The sequence below is a fragment of the Synchiropus splendidus genome, chromosome 18 (genome assembly GCF_027744825.2).
Source record: "Synchiropus splendidus isolate RoL2022-P1 chromosome 18, RoL_Sspl_1.0, whole genome shotgun sequence".
Lineage (NCBI taxonomy): Eukaryota > Metazoa > Chordata > Actinopteri > Syngnathiformes > Callionymidae > Synchiropus > Synchiropus splendidus.
Genome location: NC_071351.1, coordinates 11,787,480 through 11,812,813, shown reverse-complemented (window position 1 = coordinate 11,812,813; position 25,334 = coordinate 11,787,480). Strand labels below are relative to the sequence as shown.

The following is a 25,334-nucleotide window of genomic DNA, read 5'->3' as shown; positions in this document are numbered from 1 at the left end:
TTAATATCCCAGGTGTAACATAGCACTTCCTCCTCAGGCCCTGTTTTTTAATATATTCTTCTCCTCTCTGGACTCCACTGTGTGATTTTCTCCTTGCATTCTGTCTTTACTTGGTGAGGAGTGTTTTTTCGAGAATTGTATTCTACAGCTTGTGTCAAGAGGTTTCAGTGTTTGTCTGTGTGGCGGAGGGTTTGGGCTGTGCAAGATGGTGGATTCAGAAAAATAGTAAAAGATTAATAACAGACCGCAGAGATGCAAGAGTAAGGCAGTGTGGGCACGCACAGACCTTACACAACCTCGCTTTGCTGTCACTTTAAGATTCAGCCAGGATGGTGTTTGTGATTATAATCCCCACAAATGTCCTGCGTAGAACTGTGTGCATGTGTGTTGCTGAAAAGGCGGGGGTTGGAACTGTCCATTATTGTACCTGTGGTGATAATAACACAGTCTCTCACATTCTCTGGCACATTTTTCACAGTGGAGGCAACCTTAACAGGCCCAGAATTGCACTAGTCATCTGAAGATTTCGGATTTGCTGTGGTTTCAGCTCGATGCTTTTAAAGTCTGTCTTTCAGAAATGACATCATTCACCTGCCAATATTCTCCCTCTCTGAAGTGCTACTCAGTGAGTCCAACAGATGCGCCAATTAATTTCCGAAAAGTAACTAAAATCACAAAAATTCCGGGGCATCATATTCTCAGACATGAAAAACATGATATATGCTTTGAAGCTGTCCTACTCATAACCTGCTCCACCAATATTAATCCAGACAGAAATTCTCCTAAAACCTTCTGTGGGTCGGAACCTTCTGAACCTCTCCATCTCATGAGTCGGTTTCATTACCATCAGAGTCAAATCCTGTAGTTGAGCCAGTTCATTTCTGTCCTCCGGCTTACGTCAGGCACTCTCAGTCAGTTTTTATTTCCTTTCATTGCTCACATCCAAAACAATTTCCTTTGACTCTATTGTGTATGGGCATCATTGAGGATTTAAGGATTTATTTGAGGATTTGTGACAGTTCAGACACTTTGGTTTGAAGAATTGCAGCAACAGCCGGCTCTTGTTGTTCAAAATGAACCTGAAATTGTGAAATGTAAAATCCTGTTGCAACACATCTTTTATGCATTTGCGGGGAGTGTTGCCGTGCTGGTCCATAAACTACATCCCTGCACTGTAGCCTTGGCTTAATGTTGAACCTGGAGGTGTTTTGTCAGGCTTAATGAAGCCTTTCGAAAGTCACTGAATGTCTATAGAGCCGATTTTTAATTTCCCCCACATGGAACTGCATCTGCTTCATCATGTGACAGTACAAGCAGATCTTGTTGTCCACCTTTTCTTCATTCATACATTAAGATGGTGAGACAAAGCAGAAATAACTCAATCATTATCGTGTTATTCCCTTGAGTTGTGAGTTGTTTTCGGACTGTGGGAAGAAACTGGATGAACCAGAACCTAAGTTGCAGCTATTTCCTGTATTATTTTCCTTCACCTACTGCCAACTATTATTCTCATGTCGGATACCTACTTACCCGTGTTGACATGAAAGCAAGTCCACCCTTGACTCAGATGCTGTTTACATGGAGGGGCGAACGATCAAATCTGCGACTGTTTTGCCCGCATTGGAATTTTAGTGGTGAAGACAGCATCGTCGGCTTGTAAATGCTCCACTGGAAAAAGTTCTGGTGCTATGCGTCACCTAGGCCTTCATCCTAGCTTAGTGCACGTATACAAGCTTCACCATTTTCGTACACAAGCTTCGCCACTGATCCTCACATATGCAAAAAAAAGCAATACAGTATAATGAGACAACAACATACATATTTTGCGTATGCACACCCCCCACCCTTGGCTGATCTACGCTTCGCTTTAGTGCCGCATGCGCATTGTGACCTACCCCCCATTTCTGCCTGGGGTAGTGATCAGCACTGTTGCTGTGTCGACACGTTCCCACATGGTGAGTGAATTTTCTCGTATCCAGTCCTTTCCACTGGTGCGGCGTAAACGTGCCTGCCATGGCCTAAGAGCAACAGAAAACCTGTATCGTTCTTATTGGTTCCTGCAATCGGCCCATTTCACCCCATCTGGACCAATAAAGACTATTTATTTGAGCAATCGCACACTGGGTATAGGTTGAAGGTCACACTTCCCCCCCCACGTTGCCTACCATTGTATTCTGCTCTAATTTCCTGGCTGTTCTCGTGTGGCGCCGGATTTATAAAGCTCAAGCGTGAATATAGGCGAACACTTCCTTGAAATCACACATGGAAAGACTCACAATAGCTGTTCTCAACCCCCCACCCTCCCAGCAGCTGCCGATTATCGAGAGAGATGATAGACATTGAACTGCCTGACTCCACCCTCCCTAATGCACTATTCATGATGACCTTTCCACTGCGGCCCCTCACTGACATCCACACTTTCCAATGCTGAAAAGAAAACCATGACTGGCTCCAGTGGCAGATTTATTAACAGCCAAATCCCTAATACCTGATGAACCCACCTTCACCACTTCAGACATCCGCTGAGCCGACCGAAGTGCAATGATTTACCAAATGAGGATCTCCCAGCAGAGACTTGGGGTCTGTTCCCATATTTGAACTGTTAGCAGATTTATGTCCCGGCTGCATGAGGTAACCATTGTGCACAAAGGCGTGTTTATACGTCCGAAAAAGACATTACGACATTCAACGGTGATGCTAACAACTCTCACTTCTTGTAATCTGGCGGCTTTATTCAAGTCTATTTTTGGGATGGTAATGTGATCAGATTAAAGACCGCCCCCTTGAAATATCTCCCAACGCTATTATTTTACCTCACTGCAGATTCGTCATCTTGTTCTGGATTCATTCAAAAGTCCTCTCACTTTTGTAGTGGCACTTGAACCTCCTCAACCCATTCAGAGCATATCATTAGTCAGGAAATGTTATTTGAATTTGACTCAACAAAGAGAGGAAAACAGAGTTCACAAGGAAACCCCAACACAACTGCAACTATAAAGTACAAGGGTTGGCAACAAGGCAAGATGCTGGATGGTCATAGCCACGTTATTTTCCATATTGTGGCCCAAGCTGGGAATAGGCATCAGAAAATTTAAAAAGTGTGAGTGAAGTAAATAAGCCTATTAATATTTTGACCGTCTTGATAAGCTTATCCACTACAGGGATATCACCATCATTAGAATCGTTGACCTCCCCCAACATCAAGAGAAAGTAATCGGTGTTCCCTTTCTTTATCATTCAGAATCTCTATTTTGTACACGCAAAAGAAAGTGAGTGAGGACTTTGAGCGTCTCACACGTTTGATAGCGCGTAACTACAACTTGACAGCTATGTCTGCGAAACATATGGCAACCTCGGCTGCACGCATCTGCCATGGAGCGGTCTAACCTGCAAGTCCCCGTGTAGCTCCGGCTCTCCAGCAGAGACGTTTGCTGTCACTGCTGTTGGTGAGCGTTTTTCTTCATCCAGGAATTTGTGTGTGCACGCTGTGAAGCCTGATGTCTGATGAAGGAAACTAGACACTGAGTGAAAACACTCGAGCCAGATGAAAGAGAAGAGATGAAAACAAATGGATGAATGATTATTGGGAGCTATCTATCTTCATGTGAGAGCACTTTTAAGACCTAACCTGAAGCTGACTGACTTCCCTTCAGCCAAAGTCAGTCCTTATTTTGCTGTTCTTAAAATGGGAAATCTGTCTTTGCTATTGATGAGGATCCACTGGGTTTGCCTTGTACCGAAACACTCTGTTTTCCTCCCACTGTCAAAGAACATCCAGAGGTGACTCGAAATAGCAGACTGTGTGACCGAGTCTTCTGCTAATGTGACCTGTCTTTGGTTCTTGTCGCTGGGATTTGGCTGCCATCATCCTGGGCTGACAGACTTTGAAGATATTTTTTTGCAGATGCAGAACATTTTCTGCATTTCTCCGCTGCCGCCAACATTTTTCTTCTCTTATTTTGTCTCCCCTTTATTTCCGATATTATTTCAGGTGACCACCCAAAATGCAAGAACCATTACCATACCAAACCATACAGAACATACACTTCCATCTACTTAACTGTTAAACTGAAGAGTCACTAAGAGATTTTGAATGCAGCTGATAGCTGCCTTTTTTTTTGCAAGAAAACAGCAGAATATCTTCTTTTATTTGATGAACTCAGATGTTCTACAGGGGAGATAAGATAGTTGCGGTCAGTGGGGGCACAAATTCAGATTGTATTTGCGGCTCGCTGCTTTTCATTATTTGTGAAACAAGCAATATCTAACGTCGACGACCTCTGTGGCGTTCTCCTAGCAACATCATGGCCGTTGTGTCCACCATTCACCCCGCACACGTCTGGGTCAAGCTTGTCAATATGACCCGGCACAGATGATCATGGTGGCTTTACCTTCTCACATACAGCGTTCCAGTGCAGGAACATTCCTAATACCATGGAGGGTTCATTTTTATGCGAGTCCATTATCGTCTTCATTGTGTATGTATGCAATGATTGTTTAATTAACGCAATTATCTCTTGCAGTATTGAATGTTTGGACTTCAAACAGGCATAATTACACACGTTCAAAGAATCTCACATGTGTGGAAAGGCAAACAATGCATGCATAACAGCCAACAAGCTTCGGCTCTGTATCTCTGCGTTGTGTTTTCCTAATGAAAGCTCTTGCAAGTTTTTATATCTGTTCCACCCAGATATCCATAAATTCACAGTGGAGAAACACATTCGCCGCACCACTTACCATATGAATAGCCCTACGTTTAGCCCTTAAGTGATTCAACTTAATGCAGACTGGCTCTCCATTAAATAGGAATTCTGATGCAATCTAAATTTCAAGGCTGCGTGCCACAAATGTTCTGGCTTCCACTGCTGTGACACACTCCATTCGCAGAGTTTAGCGGAACGCAAACCCACGTACTGCTGTCCCCTCATTCTTTCTTTAGAATATGAGTTCAGTCCAGAATTGGAATTGGATTCAACTGGAGACCAGTTTATCAAAATGCTCAAACACACCAAGAACCTTGAAAAATGAATATGTTCATTTAAAAGCGCGTGCAAAATACACATAGTTTAGCTAAGCTAGATATTTTTTTTTTCTTTTTGCTGCAGCTAAGTAGCTTTGTCGCACTCACTTATCCAAAACACTTCCGCCGCAGAGTCTGTTTTCCAACGTAAGAAAATAGGTCACTTTGTCAACTTGGAGGATGGAAGTTTGTGAGCGAAGCTCTCAGCCACTGTGAGACAAAAGCAGCCAAATAAATTTTAGAGAAGGTCTTTGTATGAGAAGAAAGAAAAAAGGCTTGCAGTGAGGAGCACATGCTGTAATGCTTCCCCGTGCCAAGGACTCCTCTCATCAGTTTCAAAACACGATTTCGCTCAGCAAGGTTCACCTGAAGTCCAAAATGACATGCTCTTTGTCTTTATCTGTGGGTCACTTATTATACACTCATTACATCCCACCTGAGTACTATAATGGCATCTGCAACACCACCATTCTCAATTTCCATGTGTCTTCTGCTCGGCAAGCAAGAGTGAGGAGTGATCGCATTGTGATGATCTTTGTCGTGGCATTGAAATAAATCTGACAATGGCAAACAAAGCAAGTGTCCAAGACTACAGCTATTATCCATCCAGATACCCGTCTTGAGTGAGCAATATGAAGTCCATCATTTCTCGAACAAAGACGGCTTGATTTGGCCCCTCACTGTAAACCGCTTCACTGAGCACAGAAACCGTGGTAGCCTTCCAAATGTGCCACAAAAAGAATCTCATTCATTGCAAAAATGATGGCCCTGACTTCTGTCTCGCCACAGCGCTTGTTTCAAAGTTAAAGGGGTAAGTGGATTCATCTTCACTGTGGATCAGAAGTTTTAAAAGTGCACTCTGTTTTTCACATGTACCTGCCATTTTATGGGGAATTTGAGCTCTTCATCTGCTTGATGCGTGTTTGGTTGTGCTGACAGGACGTCAGGTTGTCCTGACTGACTTGCACCACAGACCAGTTGGAGCGACCTTAATTCATCTGACACTAAGACCCCTCTATAAACGGACTGTTGTAGTAAGGTGGTTTTCTTCCCTTTATTGAGGCTGGTTCCACTCGGCTGCTTTTCTCTCGCTATGAAGTCGCCCACAGTGACGGCACAGAACAGCTCCATGGTGTTTGTTCACCAGGTGCGTGTTTCCGCTGAGAGAACACAAACCCATGCATTTCAACCCCTCACACTTGTTTTGCTTTTAGTTTCCAAATGTTGTTGATGCTTGCGCCATTGCAGACGAGCACTGAGTGAGTCAAACAAAACCAAGGTAGTGAAGGAAGGACTGCATGATAAGGAAAGTTTCATTTTGGATTTGGAAGTCAGTGCTGGTTTGAAGGAGATGTGGATCATCACCTAATCTTAACTTAAGGCTTACATTATAAATAGATGAAAAGCTAAATGAAATGTTTGACATGAGCATTTTAAATGCTTTATTGTCTGTTGTGTTCTGAAAAAGAGCTGAGACACGCTCGATTCATGGCCAGCTGATCCAGATCTCACTTGAAATCGGGGTTCAGTCGCAGGTCAGAGACACGACTCTTCATTTATTTCCATCACATTGTTAGCTCAACACTGCTTTAGGTCATGACTCACTGCTTTTATCTCTCGTAATGATGCTGGAATTATTTGTAATGTTGAAACCCCCCTGTTTAATTCACTTCCCCTTGGCTAGTGTCTTGATCTGAGAGATAGTTAATAATGGTCGGCTTACAGTAGCATCTTCCTCCTGCTGTTTTCAGCCTCTTGTTGAGCTCTTGTTAATGCGATTGTTATTGTGTTCCCTTCAGTCAAATGAAAGACTGTGCGTTGATATATTTTCCCCTGAATTTCAGCGCTCTTGTACTCATTTGGAGTTCAGAGAAAATACGTTGCTCGCCGATAATTGATGGGAATATTCTGATCGTCACTTGAAATGACTTTGGAACAGATTGTGGTTTTGTCAACTATGTCACCTTCCAGGCCGTAAAATGTCCTGTCGAGTGTGAAGTGTATAAGAAGCAAAAGATTGTGAAGAACGCTGGACGGCTCACGCTTTAAATGCCTCCGTGTCAGTAATCATTCCCCACGATTAGCACCACACATCAGCTATTTCCTCCAACCTTTCTTTCTGTCACCGAAACTGCCGGCTCGGAAACGGGAACAACTATGGCAGCCAGTAATTATGTTGGTGGTAAGTGCCAAGTCGGATCTTGCTTTTATTGACATGTGAATTAGCCGCACACCCCGTTGGCTTGTTGTGATTCGTTTGTGAAGATGTCTATGTGTGTAAATTGTTATTGACTTGTCCTTTTTTAATGATGGAGAGAAATTCCGGATTGTTAAATACACTGCTTTTAATGCCAATGGAAAGTAACTCAAATCATTCGAATGAAAATGATGATATTTAAGCATGTTCTCATATTAGTTTCTGCATACAAAATATTTTTATCATGAAGATGTAAGTGTGCAATGTATGTATTGTTTTTATTTTTATTATTTTATTTTTGGGGTTTTTTTTATCAGGTGTTCCTGAAAGAGAAATACAGATTTGTTTATTTGGCCTTATTTCAGATCTGACCTTTTGCTGCTTGTGCATTAAAGTCTCTATATCTGTCAAAAACTGTTCAAACCCCATCGTTGTGCGGGAATCCATCGTGCCTGCTGATGGACCCCGGGTCCATGGCTTCAAAACCCTGAACACTCACAATCCCCAAACACCAAGCTGCGGGTTTAATGCAGAGATTTTCCCAACAGGGAGCGGTAATCCATCACGTAGTAGTATTTACAGTAATGGGGTCTGTGTTTCAGAGTTAACCTTGTAAAGTGCAGATTTAAGAGCAGCGCCTGTGCCGGGGCTTCTTCGATTTATCACCCAGATTATTTTAGGCCCACTTACATTAAGTCAATGTGGTTGTCGTAATACACCCATGATATTTTGTCAAGCTGATTTAGCCTTTTACTCCGCAACCACTGGTGGGTTTGTACCACTGACAGCATTGTCCCTGCGAGAAGAATCTGAAGGCTGTTGAGCGTCGTGTTTCAAAACATGTCTTATTGTGGAGGACATATGCAGGAATGTGGGGTAATTTGACAAGCGAATGCCAGGCCACATTCAGAGACAAATTAGAGGACAGGAAGGGAAGGACAGTGAGTCAGGTTTGACAGCAACAACTACCTAGTTGCCCTGAGCAACCAAATTGCAACTGTTCTGACTGAATCGTAAGCTCCGTGGGCAACCAGCGTTGTATGTTACAGATGTGTTTACCAGGTGGAACAGAAGGACTATTATTAAGGAACTTGGCTTTTCTTCCAGCCAAGAAAGTTATATGGAATTTCCCATCTGGTTTTCCCACTGCCGCCTCCTCTTGTCCTTTCTTGTCCGAACCGATGTTAAAATTTCGATTAGTTTCTTTGAATGTCATATTGTGCCAGAGAATAGATTTGTCAATGTTGGCGGGGTTTCATAAACTACAGTCCAAGAGAATGTTTATAGAGTCTGGCCTGGAAACCTGTTTACGCATTTATGTGTGTACTGTAGGTCTCTGCACCGCATTGCTCAGCCATTATATAGTGGGCGCTCTGTTGTGGGTCAGGGGAGGGGGCTAATGTTCCGAATGAACAGAAATGAAGACGAATGAACAAGAGAAGAGCCAAACTCTGTTCAAGGCAGCTCCATATTATCTGCTGAAATCCTCCCCTAAATTTCTCATCCTTCACTGATAAACCATTGCAATGCTACACACCCACTTGTGCTATGAAGGGACCAACGTGTGTGTGTGTGTGTGTGTGTGTTTTGGAGCCACTGTGGCAGCAGGGGCTCTGCTTTAATAGGAAGATTCACTGGAGCATTTGTGCTGGCTTTAAACTTGAAAAACCACAGTGTCTTGTTTTTGAGACTTAAAAGGCAGCTTTCCGAAGTCTTATATTGTGATTATTAATGCAATATATATGTTGTTGTTAGGTACCAAGCAGATTCTAGAGGGGAACAAGACAGAGCAAGACTAGAGACAAATACAAATGTGATCCCATCCCGGATCCCCATGTTCACTCTCCCACTGCTTGGATGAGGAAATGAAAAGAAAAGTCATTTGTAGATGTATTGATCTTTGGGCGTAGGCAATTGATCTATGGGAGGAGGAGCAGGAGGACACAGAAGAGAGAGGAGGTGAATGATGAGACAGGAGAAGTGGGTCAAGGGGAAGGTGACCTCTGGCTAATGTTATGGATGGATGCAGAAATGGGCTGACGGCTCCCCCACGCTGAGCATTTTTTGTCATCTGTGTCATTTACATATTCTGCTCAGGCTAATTTTAATATTCTTTTATGAATCTATCGGAGTGAGAAGTCGAGGATGAGTCTTCTCAATGCAGCCACCACTGGAGACGGTTGGCCATCGTTCAGCGGTTAAAAACTATGGTGCTCCCCTACAACTGAAGGAACATTCATAACCATAATGGCAATGTTGCTATTACAGAAGAGTGATAGTTCATGCAAAGACCCTTTTATAGCCTCCACCACGGCGGAGAGGTAATGAGGGAAACGTTTTATTGAGCGGACGGGAGCTGGAATTAATTATTTCCAGATGTAAATGTGGTTGTTAGAGATGCATGTGAATGTCCCGTGTTCAGCCATTCATGCGATGATCAGAACCAGCACCTCCTTTCAAAGCCACATCACCTTCTCAATGCAGGAACTATGGGAATCCCATCCTGCGTCGCAACAGCAGCTCTCTGAAAGGTTTGAATGGAATTTGTATTCTAATTTAACACGGTCACTTAAGAATGTCACCTGTCATCGAATAAGTTGCGTTGGAAATGGTGGATACTTTTCTAATGACTTGTTCAGCGCCAACAAATCCCCAAGTGCCAGCGGCACTTAGTGCATGGTCCCACGAATTTGATTAGTCATAGCTGTGAAGGGCGCGTGGAGGAAGCTGCTTCCCTCTTATTCCGCGAGGAACTGATCAGCACTTGAGAGCTTTCTGGTTCTGGCTGACATTCCAAGCTTTCCCCAGGTTGCCTCTGACACTCATCCTGCTGCCATCTGTCTCCGTCCTGGACCTCCTCCAGGAAGTTAGTCAGAAAAAAAAATAGAATAGTGTGAGCTGAAATGGAGGCAGAAAAGGAGATTCTTGTGTGAAGGTGTTGAAGGAAGTTACACTTGTTGCTTGAGAGTATGAATCTGCGGCAACCATCGGAAAATCATAACCTTCTTTTGTAAGACATAAGATGCTGCCCAACGCAGGTCGATGCTTATTGATCGAAGCTTTGTTTACTTTTAAGCCCACCGCACTGTCCTGAACCAGCATGTCGGTTGGTTATTAAGGCCATAAAACCCGACACACACTGCGATAACTGTTGCACCGGGCCATCTTGCTCGGCGCTCCCCTCCACTGACACACAGCTCTGCTGTTTGATTCATGAAGTGAGAGGAGTTGTGAGGCTCATTTTTGATGGTGATGAGACCTGGTGTGAGTGGAAGTCGGACGTGTCAGAACAGTGATACGTCTGTGTGGGTCTTGTCACATGCGTCGGAGGCATTCACCGCTCGTCACCGTTGGAATGATAGAGATGTCTCTTACTCACCCAAAGAGATGCCGATGTCTTACTTAGTCTCTCTGTGTAACAATTCAGGTCTACTGCGTGACTTTTAGAATGTGCGACCCCAAGTTGCGGCACCTTGATCTGTGATACCATAAAGTCGTTGCTTGCCAGAACCATTAGAGGTCGCTGAGAGGTGACGGTGAGCTCCACGATACGAACAAAGCGGCTCCGCTCTCCTCTTAAGACCGGTTTAGTTGAATAATTAAAGGCAGGCATCACGCTGGCAGCAATGCTGGTTGTCTTCATGTATTTTGCAGACCAGCAGAAATCTGTTCGGCTGCGTTTCGTGGAGGAGATGCGAGCTGACAGAAAAGGCTTCTGTCACCGCTGCGTTCAATATTGATAACGCCGAGCAGAGGAAAGCTATAAAGAAGTGCGGAACAGAAATACTTTGAAGCTAAAAATAATCTGCTCAGGCCTCCGTCGATTTTTTTTTTTCCCCCCCCGATTAACTAGAGGTAGGAAGTAGGAATGATGAGGATTAGAACTGGCTCAGCGAAGCAATGCTGCTTCATAATGGCAAAGTTTATCAGGATACTTGCATGGCATTTCATTTGGTCTTAAATCACACTTATTATCAACACTATACTAGTGAATTAGACAAAAAAAATGCCTTGGAATCTTTTCTTTTTTATTTTTTTAGCAGTATTTTATGTTTAATAATGTTTTTTTTTTAAATCCTCGTCTCAACCAATGATATACTGTATCATAGATACCCACAATATTATGTATAATCCCACTTAACTTGAGTTTTTCTCGATGACCAGGACAACATGAACAATTTCAGGATTTAATTTTTTTTTTTTTAATGACACACTCATTGCTCCTTCCCTTCATCCGCCTGTCTGATCAAGACAAATAAGCAGGTTCTCTTCCTTCACATCGCCATCATGTATTTTTCTCCCATAACAAGCGTGATTAGGCAGATGTTCGAAGCTGTCACAAGCTGTCAGATTTTGGGCTTGATTTATGAAGACCCGGCACCTGCTCCGCAACGCCTCGAAGATGAAAATAGAAGAAAGAGGCGCTTGACTATTATTTGAATATGCAGATACAGTGGTTGTCAGATTCGTCAGGGATATATTTAGACATTCATGCCGCAATGTGTCAGAAATTGGGACCTGATCGTACGAGGGCTCACGCTCATATTTATGTTGTGTGTTTAAACACTTAATGCCCGGGGGACTTCATTAAAAATTAAAGGAAAAAAATAGGTACTATAGCCGGGGGAGACTAGAAATAGAGACTGTGATAGTCTCAGAGCAACAAAAGCAGCTGAGGAAAAGATCAGTGTTGGGTACCTCTAAAGTTTCTGGACTCCCTGCAGTTGTTCCCAGACGGACACGTCGCCTCCCGCCTGTTGTCTTTGGAAATAGATATTGCAGTCGCTCGGAATATGTTGAGTTGTTTGTGCTATTTCATGATGTTTTCATGGGCAGCATGGTGGAGTAGTGGTTCATCCAATTACGGTGATGCAAAATGAAACATGGTCATATTTGCATTGCAGGTTCATCACGATTTCCTCACATAAGTGAAGTTTTTTGTAAATGTCTGATATTGTTTGAATGTTTTTCTGATCTTGTAGTGAGTCAAACTTATCAATAGCTCATTGCTATGAAGTTGTAGTTGTTTATTTTATTCCCTCAAAACCTGCTTATTTAGTTGCTCAACAAAAACAAATATGCGTTATAAAGAATTTAGCACCAAGGAACCTACTACAGGCCTCATACATTGCTGCTGGACAAACACGTGACCTCCTTGCTAGCAACCATTTATCCCAGCTTATCAACCCATCGCCACAAAAAATGCTCATTTTAAAATGTAAACCTTTGAGTAACTCCCATAGAAGTAAAGTAGGACGAGTCCCAAATTTATTGCTGTTTGGCATTTTTATAAAATCCCATCTTTTCGTCCCAATTTTAGCAGCAAGAGCGTCTCTTTATGATTAAATTTGCAAGTGACTTGGCTCATCATAACCCTCTGAGTGACTCTCATCTCCTTCATCCACATCCGCTAAGGAACAGCTGCTTGTAACTAGGTCTGCCCTGTGGTCTCTGGGTTCGGCTGTTAAGTCTCTGAAAGGAAGTTTCTCACCTTGAATCGAGTGAAATAAAGTTTAGGATTGTGCTGTGAGCCACTTCCTGTGCTCCTCAATGATATAAAAATACCTTCAGTGTCAAATCAAGTCAAACACACCAGTCGGTGTCATTGCTTAATTCGATTTCCTTTGACTAAAAATACGTCTCAGTGGAGTCATGTGCCTACTTTTCATCAGGAAATTTTTGTGCCTTTCATATTTCTATTTAACCTCGCCTCACCTTTGTGGTGTCTCTTTTAATAAAACACTTCCTTGCCCTCGACGGCGCTCATGTGACTCCAACTTTATCTCCCAATTTCTTGATAGTCAGAGACTGGAGCCGATCGGGCCCCTGCATGCTGAATGGAGGCTGTCGTTTGGTAAATAAGTTCATCCTGCATGTAGCCGGGGTCAGGGCCCGCTGCTCGCCTGTATGATTCTGTGCTGCATTCAGGCAAGCGGGAGAGGAGGGAAATTGATTTCCTCTTTTCTTTTTGTAAAGGAAGTGGAATATACAATGCACCCGTGCCACACACACAGACCAATTCATCAGACTTGAGGAATAAAATAGCTTTTCCCAGCTAATATCTCCGTCCTGCAGGTTAACACCAAGCTGTTTATTTGCAATAATTCATGTTGTCATTCTGCCTATTTGATCAGCGGAGATCATAATTCATGGTTTCGACGGAGGTCTTTGGGTTCATAAACCTGCGTCCATTATGTTTCAATTTAATTTCCAACCACTGGAGGTGAGCTGGTAACACGGAGCTGAACATCAGCTGTTTGTGTGATCGCAGGGAAACCAATAATTGATCGCATCGGACCCGCCAGGGGTTGCTAATAAGAAGACAGTATGGATCTTGTGGGGTTGTTTTCCCCCCTTCACATTTTTTTTTTTTGAAAGTTTCAGCCAGACACTATATAATCTGGAGTCAGTGTTGACAAGTGAAAGACCAACTTTCCTCCAGATGCTTATTAAAGATGATTGTTTCTGCTCCCAACATGGACACAGCTCAACTATTAAATAAAAAAAAAAACAGGCGATCTTTAAATGTGTCCCGAGAGATGTGTGTGGAAACAAATAAAATGTTTTTGTATGCGGAAGAGTTTCCACTCCCGACCACACAAACTAAACAGTTCAGTGTCAATTGCATCAACGACGTCGCCATAGCAACCGTCCCCTCATTGTGAGAGTCTCCTGCGCGTCATGATTTCTGCAGAAGAAGAAGGGAGTAGTAGACGGGTAGCAGACGGGCACAGCAGCTGTATGACTTGAACAGGAAAGGCTTCCTTTATTAGCAGGTAAGTGGAAGATGTTGCCCCAGAGTGTTGCGCCGTAATGGATTTTGGCTCTTCCAGCATTGACGTGATGTCACTCCAGTGGCCCCCGCCTGTGTCGAGCTACTTCCTGATTCCCTAACACGCTGGAGGTCATCTGTCTGTGTTGGGCGCCGTTTAAACTGCAGATTAAATCGAATCATGGGCACAGTTACTCTCACCTGGACAGGCTGTTCAACAAATTTGCCATTTCCGCATGACCGCGCGTCGTCTCTCCTGGTATTTCAGCAGTTGTTATTGTCGGCCATGTAAAGATCATGACTGTTAATTATTCATGATTACCCCCCGCACCCGCCTCTCTCTCTCCTGCTCCTCCGTGGACCGCTGGGATGAAGGCAAATGGAACCACGGCGAAATAATTTGCCACCTATCCCCCATGTTGGGGAGTCTGTTCTTCCCCCAAAAGTATCAATTTAAGTTTGTCGGGGCGGCTCTGTCAGGCCTTATTGGGTCTGAGCGCGCTCATGCTTGCCACTACAGTCCATTTCTCCCCTCCTCACTTTGTTTGAGGTAAATGCAACTCGGCAGGAAAACAATGGAAGTGAACGCTGTACCACAAACACAGGCCGCGGGGACATTTTCCTGACACCGTGGAGACAATTTCAAAGTAATGGGAACCACTGGTTGGGGGGCAAATTTATTGAATCTGTGTCTGTCTGGATCTATGTCAAGCACAAGAAACTAAAAGAAAATATTGCACAGATAATATGATGAAATATCTATTCTTTACTCTTTTCGCTGGAGTTTGCTCAGACTTGGTGCAGAAAACTTGCAGCCACATTTTGAGGAGCAGAGTTCTGTCTTACTTCATTGCTTTTTCAGTTGTACTATGAAGAGTATGCTGACGCCGATGTGAGACAGATGAGATGTTAATATGCAGGGTGGTGATCAAGATTCTAGATGCGACTGTCTGCCCACTCGTTCAGGGTGTCCACCCTCTGCCCTGGGTAGCTGAGATGAGCCCCATCTGGGATATTGGGGATATAAAAATGGGATATTTTTTCCCATTTTTTTGTATTTTATGATGATGAAAAGCCCAATAAAACCCACAGGAAAATCAGATAAAGACGCATATATATATATAAAAAGTTAAGAGAAGCGATATTGTTGCACCTTAATATCATTGCCGCTATTTGACCAAACACGTCAACAGTTTTCGACGCCGTAACCAATTAAATCACAACCTCCACTTTCCTCTGAATGAACATGTGGAGAGCACCGACTACACGGAAAAGGTGTTTTTGTGCGCAACCACAAGCCGACAGCTCTCTGCAATGGGATTTTCATTCTCGGTAGCCAAGAGGGAGAAAGAAAAAAAAATACATGTAAGTCTAGCTTTTAGTGCTGCAGGGCTGGACGGAGATTACCTTACACACTTTCATGGACCAGAAAACATGCGTTCTTGCTCTCATTTAACCCTCTGAGACATATTGGACAAAAAGCTTTGACGCTTGCTGTTACACTTACTTTGGCCTGCGCACGGTGGTCCATATGTTTGGCTCTAGTTATGAAAATAAGGCATGACCAAGATTGAGTCACTCATTTTATAGAGTGCGGTAATGGTGACGTCGAGAGGACGCTCAAATAACTACCCAGAAACACATGATTTGAAAGTGGTTACAAGGTTATGAACGCCTCAATATCACTGGCAAAGCTCCCCAACGGCAGTTGTGAGGGAATAGCGGTGTGTCACAAAATGTGACATTCATTCAAACGTCTTCATCTGCCAAATGTGCGTATCATAACTACTGTAAGATGTAAAATTTCGACGTAGCCTGCATTTCTTCAAATTCACGCTACAATGCTTTCACCACTCAAGTTTGGAAAAAGTCGACAAAGGTCACGGCTATTAAACTCGAACAGCGGCGTATTGTTCTCATTATATCTGCTATCAAGAGAGTCGCTTCGCCTGGATTAGATGAGGCTAAAGTTTACCATTTATTTAACTGTTGTGCTTGTGGAGGTTTTTTTTTTTCAGCTGAATGGACTGAATATTATCTGACAGCAATATCAGAAGACGGTGGATGAGTTTGGAAAGAACAATATGCTCAATATTTCATCAGCACAGGGGAGCTCATGAAGTGTTAAATCATGGAGGAGACTTGAGGATTCAAGACATGGAGCTTGAAATAAACCCCAAAAATGACTTCTTCTTGCTTAATTTAATATTATATACAATCATAAATAATGGATTGTGGTCAAAATATACTTCTTGGACTTTAGTTTTATTCATTTTGATTTTTGCTTTAATGCAATATGTACTGTTTCTTTGACAGTGGTTATCATGAGACATATTGTTCACTGGTATGGTGTTTTGGAGTTCTCTTCTTTTGGCTTGAGTTGTTAAACTACAGAGTACGGCTGAGCGCCTGAACGTTCCGTTTACAAACCAGGGATCGGGTGGGATAACTACCTCCAGTGTTTGTGGCTCAGATGGATTCTTTGTCAGAGTTATCGTTTTTCAGCGGCCTGCAGGATTTTTTCCCAGGAAACTTGCGGTGTGTGTTGCTCGTGAGCTCAGTCCAGGCACTACACTTGATACCTCTGTGCTGACAGAACCCTCAGCTCTGGTGTCAGTCTTTCCTCGCTCACCTCAAGGCTACATTCTGGTTCACTTCATAAAAAAAAAAAACCTGAATCTCTGGTTACAAAATCACCATCGGCCGTCCTGATTTTCATGACCTTCTCCCGTCGTGTGTTCCCGTCTTTGTCAACTTTTTACGTGAATTCATGCCGGTTTTTAACATTGCTTTTCCCCGCTGATCTGTCTAGTCATGTGCATGTCTGGCAAGGCTGGAATAAACATTGTCTTCAGTGAGGGCCCACTGCTTGATGGCAAAAGTCGTGGGGGATTTATGACCCTGACAGACTCCCAAGCAGCTATATGTATGTATGTGAGAGACAGAGGGAGGGTGCCGCCTAATGCTGACACTTCTCAGACACACGCAGAGTGTCGGGAATACAGATGCGTTCCTGGATAGATGTGCACATACACACAAGCATTTCATCTCCCCCGGTACAAAGGGGAGCGAGTTCAGGTAGCTGTCAGGGACGCTCCCACAGGGAACAGTGGGCGAGTCGAAACAGTCTACAGACACACACACATGCTGCTGTGCTTTGGTGTGTGCAGGGAGAAGCTTTGGGCAGATGCTCGACCAGTTGGCTCTGCTGCACACAAAGATTCAGTGTATGTGCATGCCTGAGTGTGTCTGTCGGTCCAGTAGCGTGAAAGCCACCTGCCAGCCGGCCCGAGTGGACATGCCGCCTTGCCTTTAGTCCTGGCCTGGAAGACAGTGATAAGAAGTAGCTGTGTGTGTGCTCACGTCTGTGTCAATGTGTGACATGTACTGTATTTCCTCGACAATTACACTCTCTCCCGCCAGGAAGACTCTTTTTAGTGTCTTCTCTTGTGGGTTCAGATCCTCAAATCAGCCCAGGTACCTGGGAGAGCTTGCCATCTCTTGTGGTGTTGAGGCGAGACCGCCAGCTGGCCGAACAACAGCGGCATTCAGGAGGTGCAGGAGCTGACGGATCAATTACCTTCTTAATTGATGTTCCTCACACAGCTTCAACTGCAAAATGAAGTGAACAAGTCAACCTTCAGTTTTGCACATCTCCATACTGAAGAGTTGGATTGGCTGAATTTTTTACATTTGAGGCATGAAACCTATGTGTTGTTAGTATGTACTTTTTCCTTCTCGTAGTTTGCCAAAAATACTCTGGAATGATGTCTTTTTGTAAAGCTGACTGTCTATATAAGCGAACCAATATGGTGCGTCTTTAAACTTCAATATGTACCATTGAGGAAGCTGCATCCGGAAGTTTGCGATTGCTGTGGTAGCACTTGACTTTTAGAGCCTTGAGTGGTTTCAGCTTGCTTCCTTTCTTGTGTCTTTGTGTCGTGGCTCCCCTCCTTGAAATCCAAGCATCGTGATCATTGATGTTTTCAAAGCCTCCTCCCAAGTTTGAAAATGAACCGTCGGGAAGCCTGTGTATTAGCCGGCTGTCTCTGCCATTGATTTCAGCGCTGTTGCTGACATTTAAAAAACTCTCAAGCCTTTCCAAACTCTGCGATAGGCTTGGCACGTACGACTACACACTGTGCTCGCTCTGCATGGGTGGGCAGATTCTCCCGGAATGATTTGAAAGCATCTGTTTGCTTTATGCCAGGATCACATTTAATCCCTGATGCGCTTGTGTTGCTGAACTGATCTACATAAAAGATCCACCATTGGCAAAAATTGAGACATCGGATGGGACGTGACTTATTTTGCTGAAAATATGGACAACTTTTGCTCAGGTTTTGCTCCGCTGTCATCAGTTTATACTGGATTAATGAAGATGAGAATTGAATTGAGCAGGGTGTCGAAAGCACTGGACAGAAAGCAACAGTCCAATCAGATGGTATTGATGTTTCAATGAATTCTAACACCTTCTCTCCTCCGACAGGCTGCCGAGGAATGCTGTGCGGTTTCGGCGCCGTATGTGAGCGTGACCCCGCCGACCCTGCCAAGGCGGAGTGTGTTTGCAAAAGAACGGACTGCCCGTCTTTGGTGGCACCTGTCTGCGGCTCTGATTCATCTACATATTCCAACGAGTGCGAATTGGAGAAAGCTCAGTGCCAATCTCAGAGACGTATCAAGGTGTTGCGAAAGGGCCCATGCTGTAAGTACACATCATCGCAAGCATCCAGTTAGCACTTGTAAATAGGTGTTCACTGCATAATTATCACAATGTCACTATGGGGCGGAAAAGAGTTTCATTTTTCCAGCAGTGAAATTTAAGCAAAATTGTATTGTATTGTATTCTAAATGTTTTTTAAGTCTTTTGAAATGATATCTGAGATGAAGGGATCATAACATTGAATCCCTGTTCACATTTTGTGTATGTGTGCCAAGAAGGCTTCTTCACTGACAGCTGTAGGTGCTTTCAAGTCAATATTAGTTGTCAGACAATAGATACAATGGCCCTGAAAGATTAAAATAAAACAAATGATTATATATCTCTTGTTGTTAATATTGAATAAATGGAATGCAATTGAGATGACGACAGATAAAGGTGAAATGATGAATGAGGTAGTGGAGGTAAATGGTGCATGTGAGGGCAGCTCTTAATAGCATGACAAATAGGGAGGCAGTTGCTCCTGTTGTTGTGTGCAAGAGCTGACAAGAGAGACCAGTGAACTATGACAGCTTATGACAAGAACATTGAGCAGCAGTATGGTTTCTCCCCCCCGAGAAATAGGAACTCAGATCTGCTGTTTGCTCTCAGGGTGCAGATACAAAAGTGCAGAGAAGATCAGAAGGTGTTGATCTTTGCGATTGACACAGTGATCTGTAGTGAGCGTAAAGATGAGTTGGAGGAGAAGGTACATAGTGGTGGTACAAGCTGGGGAGATGAGAAATGAAGGTCAAGAAGCATGACAGAATACATGTGTGTAAATGAGAGAGGGGCTGGAAGACCAGAGGGAGTTTAATGGACAGATTAAAGGAGTTTCAGAGGAGAGTGCTAGCAGGTTTGAACAGGTGGAGACGACTGTCAGGGGTGATCAGTGACGTGGCGAAGGGAAGGTCTGGAGGATAGTAGTGAGACTGTGACACAAAGACAGTCTCAGCTGAAGGTTGTCAATGGGAGTGTCTAAGAAGGGCAAGATGAGAAGCAATTATATGGGGTAGCATGGTACATTCCTATCCTCGATTATGCCAGATATGTTGACGCCAGTCCCAAAATAAGATCTTGTTTTGTTGTGTTAGGTACTGAAGTCGTCGATCAGCTCACTTGGGAATCACAGTGCGATTCATTTGATCCAAGTCTTATGAAGAAGAGAACATGCTAATGTATTTGAAGTTGCTATTTTGAGAGCTCCTTTTCAGTTGTGCGTAGCATCCAATATTAATAGATATTACTCAGTAGTTACTTCTGCGACTCATATTTCACACTCCATTGCTTTAAATCACATCCATAGGCTCCTGAAAATCCACAATAAATAAATGTATATAAAATCTATTGTACTGCTGGCGATATGTGATCGGCCTACATGTCGCTGACAGTCATTCTTTTCAGAAGAATAGTGAAAGAATGAACTGGTTTTCTCGTCCATGCTTCAGCCAGAAGAGCTTGCAGGGCTACTTCATCAGCTGAGTACAAAGCTGCAAATCTCCGAGCACTGCTAAATTGCATGTTATTGTCAAGTAAATGGATTTCTATTACAGCCTGTCCAAATACAAGAGGCTTAGCTTTCCTATGCTTCCCTAAATAATAGAACCATAGAGCTATTATGTCATCAATTCCAAAGAGGCAGTGTCCCCTAGTTTGAGCACCACCTGCATGTCAGAAACAACAAGCATTTCACACCCAGTTCAAGGCTTTACAGTGGATGATTTGTCTTTTTTTGTAACTCTGAGAAACAGCCGATTCAAAGCTGTGAAGGGAAAAGCACCATCCTGCCAAAGATGAAGCATTTCAGCCGAGCGTTTTGTCAGTAAGGCGCCTTCCTGCCACTGTGGCGCTACCGCTAATTCTAACAATTCTGATTACTGTGCCAGCTTGAAACTGGCACGGAGAGCGACACGAGTGCTCGTCGCTGGCAACTCCGGAGATAAAAAGGGCAGAGAGAGGACAGGAGGGTGCAATAATGATAAGATGTGTCTGGAGGCGGAATATTTAAAGGCAGGTTGGAGTGTTGGACAGGAAATGCAATATCTATGAATTGTGATGAAGATAAAGGTTTGTGTCAACAATTGTGACAAGTACTCTTCAAACACTTGAAATGAAATAGGATAAAAAGAGCAGTGCAGGAAAATGAGAACAGGTGATTACAAAAATGATCTCATGGAAGATAGATAAAAGCTCAGCACAATTCATATCTAGTCTCCACAATCTCTGGATTGTTTCCAGTTGTTGGCCACATCCTTGTGTTCCACTGTCTCTGCTGGTGCCGTTAGAAGGTTCGGTTTAGCTCCATGTAGCTCAGCAGGTGACAAATGTCTTTTAACACCGTGATTATGTTCTTCACCCGTGGCCCAGAAACTGTCCCCCTCGATGTTACCGTAGCAAGGTAGTAGTGTGAGTCTCCTCCTGGAGGCACTCACAAATGGCCCTGGCGTAGTTGAGGCTAATGTCTGCCCTCTGGTGCGGCGTTGCTATATTCGCATAACCTGCTTCTCCATGCTTTTGTCTGGCTTCTTCATCATCATCCCTTTTGTTCTACATGGATGATTTGAGATCTGTGACGCTCGAGGGTCCAGCGGCGAGAAGATAATGGCTGTAGATACCGTGTGAAAATGAAATGTCGAAGCTGTGCCTTAGTCTGCCCAGCAGGACTTTCTGATAACAACACAAAGTGAAAAGGAAAAGATGGTCAGTGAGAGCCCGAGAGAGTAATAGTGGTTTCTGCTTCAAAGGAAGCAGCACCGCTGTGAATGAATGTGTCCATGTGCTGTGCGTCCACACGCTTCAGGCAGCGAGGGACCTTGGACCATGTTGGCTTTTCCAATATTGAACTTCGGAGCAGAACGGTAAATACTCTTCCCCCTTGGTGAGCCCCGTGGAGCTCATCCAGTGTGTCCACTCTGCTGGAACACAGGCTTTCAGTTCTTTTTCTCTTCCCACTTTTTCTTGTGGAGGAAGTGCAACAAGTAATGCAGAGCTTCCATGTGGCCGTGAATGACAGAGTGATCAATGGGAAAAGATTTGTGTCTGTCTGAGTGATTTTTTTGTGAGTGAGTTTCTTGTTCTGAGCACAGGCTGCTGTGCTATCTGTTCACTCGGCTTCACACCCTCTTCTTCACTCCCACCATGCGTTGGAGAGGGCCTTATCTCGCCGGCTCCGGCACACTTGCGTCCTGACAGTAAAAAGAGAAAGGCATCAGCGCCCCACACCTGCAGCACCGCATGAGCCGACACCCGGGCCAATAGAGCGAGGCAAGAGCCTGCCTTTCCATCATAAATCCATAGATATATATAAATCACAAATATATATTTTTGGGGGTGGGATTCGATTAAAAAAACTAATTTCAAGTACATTCAGAGTGGTGGAAACCCTGGCCCTTGTGTAGCAAAAAACATCCCTGAACAAAAGCAAACAGATGCTTTTGTTTGCTTTTGTTCAGGGATTCCTCCATGTTTGTTGTTGTTGTTATCATCCTAGCTGCCACGCGTCTTGTGCATCAGAGTGGACCAGGAACTCCTGCACTTACAAAGGTTCCCTGTTGTCTGGAGAGCAAACTGTTCAATTAAATTACATTTTTGTTGTAATTAATTAATCGTAATAGTGTTGTAATTAATTGATTGGAATAAAATCATAATATATATACATATATTGCAAGAATGTCGGGTAGAACACTTGCACCCCAAAGCACATTTTGGCCCTATCAAGTCCTGAAGCAAATTTGGTCCCCCCTGCCTCAGCCTCAGACGCTGGCATCCTGCTGGTTGCCTATTTGTGCTTTGATTGTGATGCAAAATAAGGTTTTAAAAAAGATTAAAGCCGTGTCATAAGTTCAGCTGTGGAATGTCACGGACTGAATGTGCATGAAAACACCTGTTGTGTTATACATACAAGCTTTGGAGGTGGATGAGTCAGATGCTATGGTAGGAGATTTTAAATGATGTTGTTTCCTTGCCATTTCCCTCAAGTGCAATTGATGTTTTTCTCTTCTGGTCACATTTTCACTCGCACATATAGACGACTCTACGCATGGATTGTACGTGCCAACACATTTTACTCAGTTCCGGTGATTTAAAAATATTTCACTGCCGTCTCTTTTGCAAATATTTTCAGGGCTCCTGCTGCACACGTCCTTGGTCATTTAAATATAAGCTCATGAATTTATCCTTCATTAAATGTGGATCAGAACCTGTCCTTGTGGAAGAGACTGTAAACGCTCCTATATTTTAGAGTTGTATAGATCTTGATCATGTATTAAGGCTGTCTCTGTCTCTGAGGTTGACACGACGTAATGGCAGTGAATTACAGCAGTCATGTGTCCATCGGCAATAATTCTCCAGCTGAACTGGCTTCTTGTCCACTGTATCATTACCTGGGAAATTCATATTTTAGAGTCCCGAAAGCCTTGCAAAGCTCTGTGGAAGCCTTTCTACACTCACCTTCATCTTGCTGTGTAGCTGAACATTAATGAGGAACCATTCTTAAGCCTTACATTTTTCTCATGATTCAAATCAGCCTTCCATGTTGTTCACCAGTTGTGTGTCTATTGTTGTTTGTTTTAAACTGAAGCCAACACCGAGGCTATAGTCTTTTGTGTTGCCGGGCTTGCAGATTGTTAAGGTGTCTACGTTTGGCTGGTTAAAGCCCTGATTTATCCCCTCAGAGGGTCCAAAGCTGGGCGCTCGCTGAGGTTTCAGGAAATCTCCTGTAACCAGAATCCTCATTCTACTGCAGCGCTGTAAAGTCTGGAGATGAAACCCATCCTGCTTTATTCCTCCTTTACCCCACATAACTCCTTCCTCTTGTGCCATTAGGTCCAATTCTCTCTCTCTCTGCTCATGCTCCAACGATCACTTTTGTCACCCCGGTGACATGTCGGTTGCCCCCGGTGACAGTGGACAAGTGGTAATAGCTGTAGAAAGTCAAAGATGAATTTTGGCATCCCAGGCACTCGTTTAACTTTCTATCTTTTTAACACTTGTCTTGTTACCGTCCCTTCACTTTCATATTTCTGCTGCCACTTCCAACCTCAAATTGTGAAACCTCCTCAGTAGCAACATTTTTCAGTGCCTTTCCTATGATTGTTTATTATGGATTAGCTAGTTCTACAATATTCAAAATATTTAATTTAATAAATATGAATATACACATTGTGCTATTGTTAAAAATGTTCAGTAATTGAAAACTGTCTGTATTTATGTGCACTCACTTCCCTGCCCCAACACACATCCAGGGGTCACAGTGAATAACTCTGGCTCCTATATATTCTCATTTCCCGGAGGCATTGACTGTTGCTCAGCATTCACCACCGCAACATAAACATAGCCAGTGTAAATATACAGCACACAGTCACATTTTGTATACTGCTAAAATGCTAAATGCGTGTTATTGTTATTATTGTCGGTGGCCGCACAACTCCCACGTAAAGAGATGATAATGGGCTGCTCCATCCATTTTTGCTCAATCTTCCACTCGCCTGTGACCAGAGATACTTGTAAGTTAATTCCTGTCTTCACCTCTGAAACCCTGCAGGCAAAGAAATTATGTTCATGCACCTCCCCCCCCCCAAAAAAAAATTATCAGCACACAAACACAACTGCTTAATAGCAAACACTGGCTGATGTTTTCTCACTCATATGTTTATGTATTTGGCTTTGAATTAAACATTGTGGGGTGTAGTTTTGCCCTCATATTTCAGTGAATGCAGAACAGTGTGGTAGATGAGCACTCGCTCCCTCGACAGTGCTGGACATTACATTTTTATTTCTGTGGAGGAAGAATGGCACTGGCCATCTGAAGGTGAATTTATGAGGACTGTCAGCACGTCTGTTGAGACTGCATGCGTGTCCAGCTCGGGTGCTGGGACATGTCCTTGTATAAACCTTCCCAGACACAGTTGCAGTCTCTGAATCAATTAGAGAGGGAATGGACTGGTCTGCACACACATTAATTAATGCAGCAAGCAATACGCTTCATCTCAGTCGAGTTCATTTGCTGACTAAGTCATTCCCAGCCAAGTTGGCAACAACAATCGGAAAATATTTGTCTGAAATATCCCGCATATTTTGATAGCCTGGTCTTTTTGGAAAAATAATACTACTGCCTAAATTGTTCAAAACATTGAACAGAATAATGGGGGACTTTTGTATTTTAGACATCTGTTTTGTGCCGTAAATATAATGATGTTTATGTCAGCCATTTTTACAAAATGTTTGAGTGGCTTGAAATGTTGCTGCTGGCCTTTTTTCTGGTGTCACTCCTCTCCAAATGACTTCCAGACAATATTACAACGCGAATGTTTTAGTTTATCCAGAATTGAAATGAAGCTCTTGAATCATAAGGAGACTCAGTGAAGACTCAAATGCTAATCTTGGGTTTCAGTATAACCTGCTGACGGCCAACAGCCATAGCCTCCATCATCTTTGGAGCTATGTTATCGATTGCTAAACACCAGTCATACAATACCACCAACTGCTCACGAATGGGCTTCGAGATGTCAGGTGAATGTGCTGCACAACATGAGGCTCTTCTTTACTTTTAAACCCTATATGTGTCGAATACAGTTCTTGCCCCAAGTGGTGGAGTTTAAGTATCTCGGGGTCTTGTTCACGAGTGAGGGAAAAGGAAAGCGGC

The 25,334-nt window shown here is 43.4% G+C and overlaps 1 protein-coding gene across 5 annotated transcripts in view; it reads left to right on the top strand.

The window, feature by feature from the left end:
- agrn (agrin) overlaps positions 1-25,334 on the top strand; it is a 194,681-nt gene that overhangs the window by 93,115 nt on the left and 76,232 nt on the right. For all 5 annotated transcript variants that reach the window (XM_053849443.1, XM_053849446.1, XM_053849444.1 and 2 more), the window contains one exon: positions 18,482-18,697. In XM_053849443.1, coding sequence (XP_053705418.1) covers positions 18,482-18,697 — 216 coding nt within the window. The remainder of the gene's footprint in view (positions 1-18,481; positions 18,698-25,334) is intronic.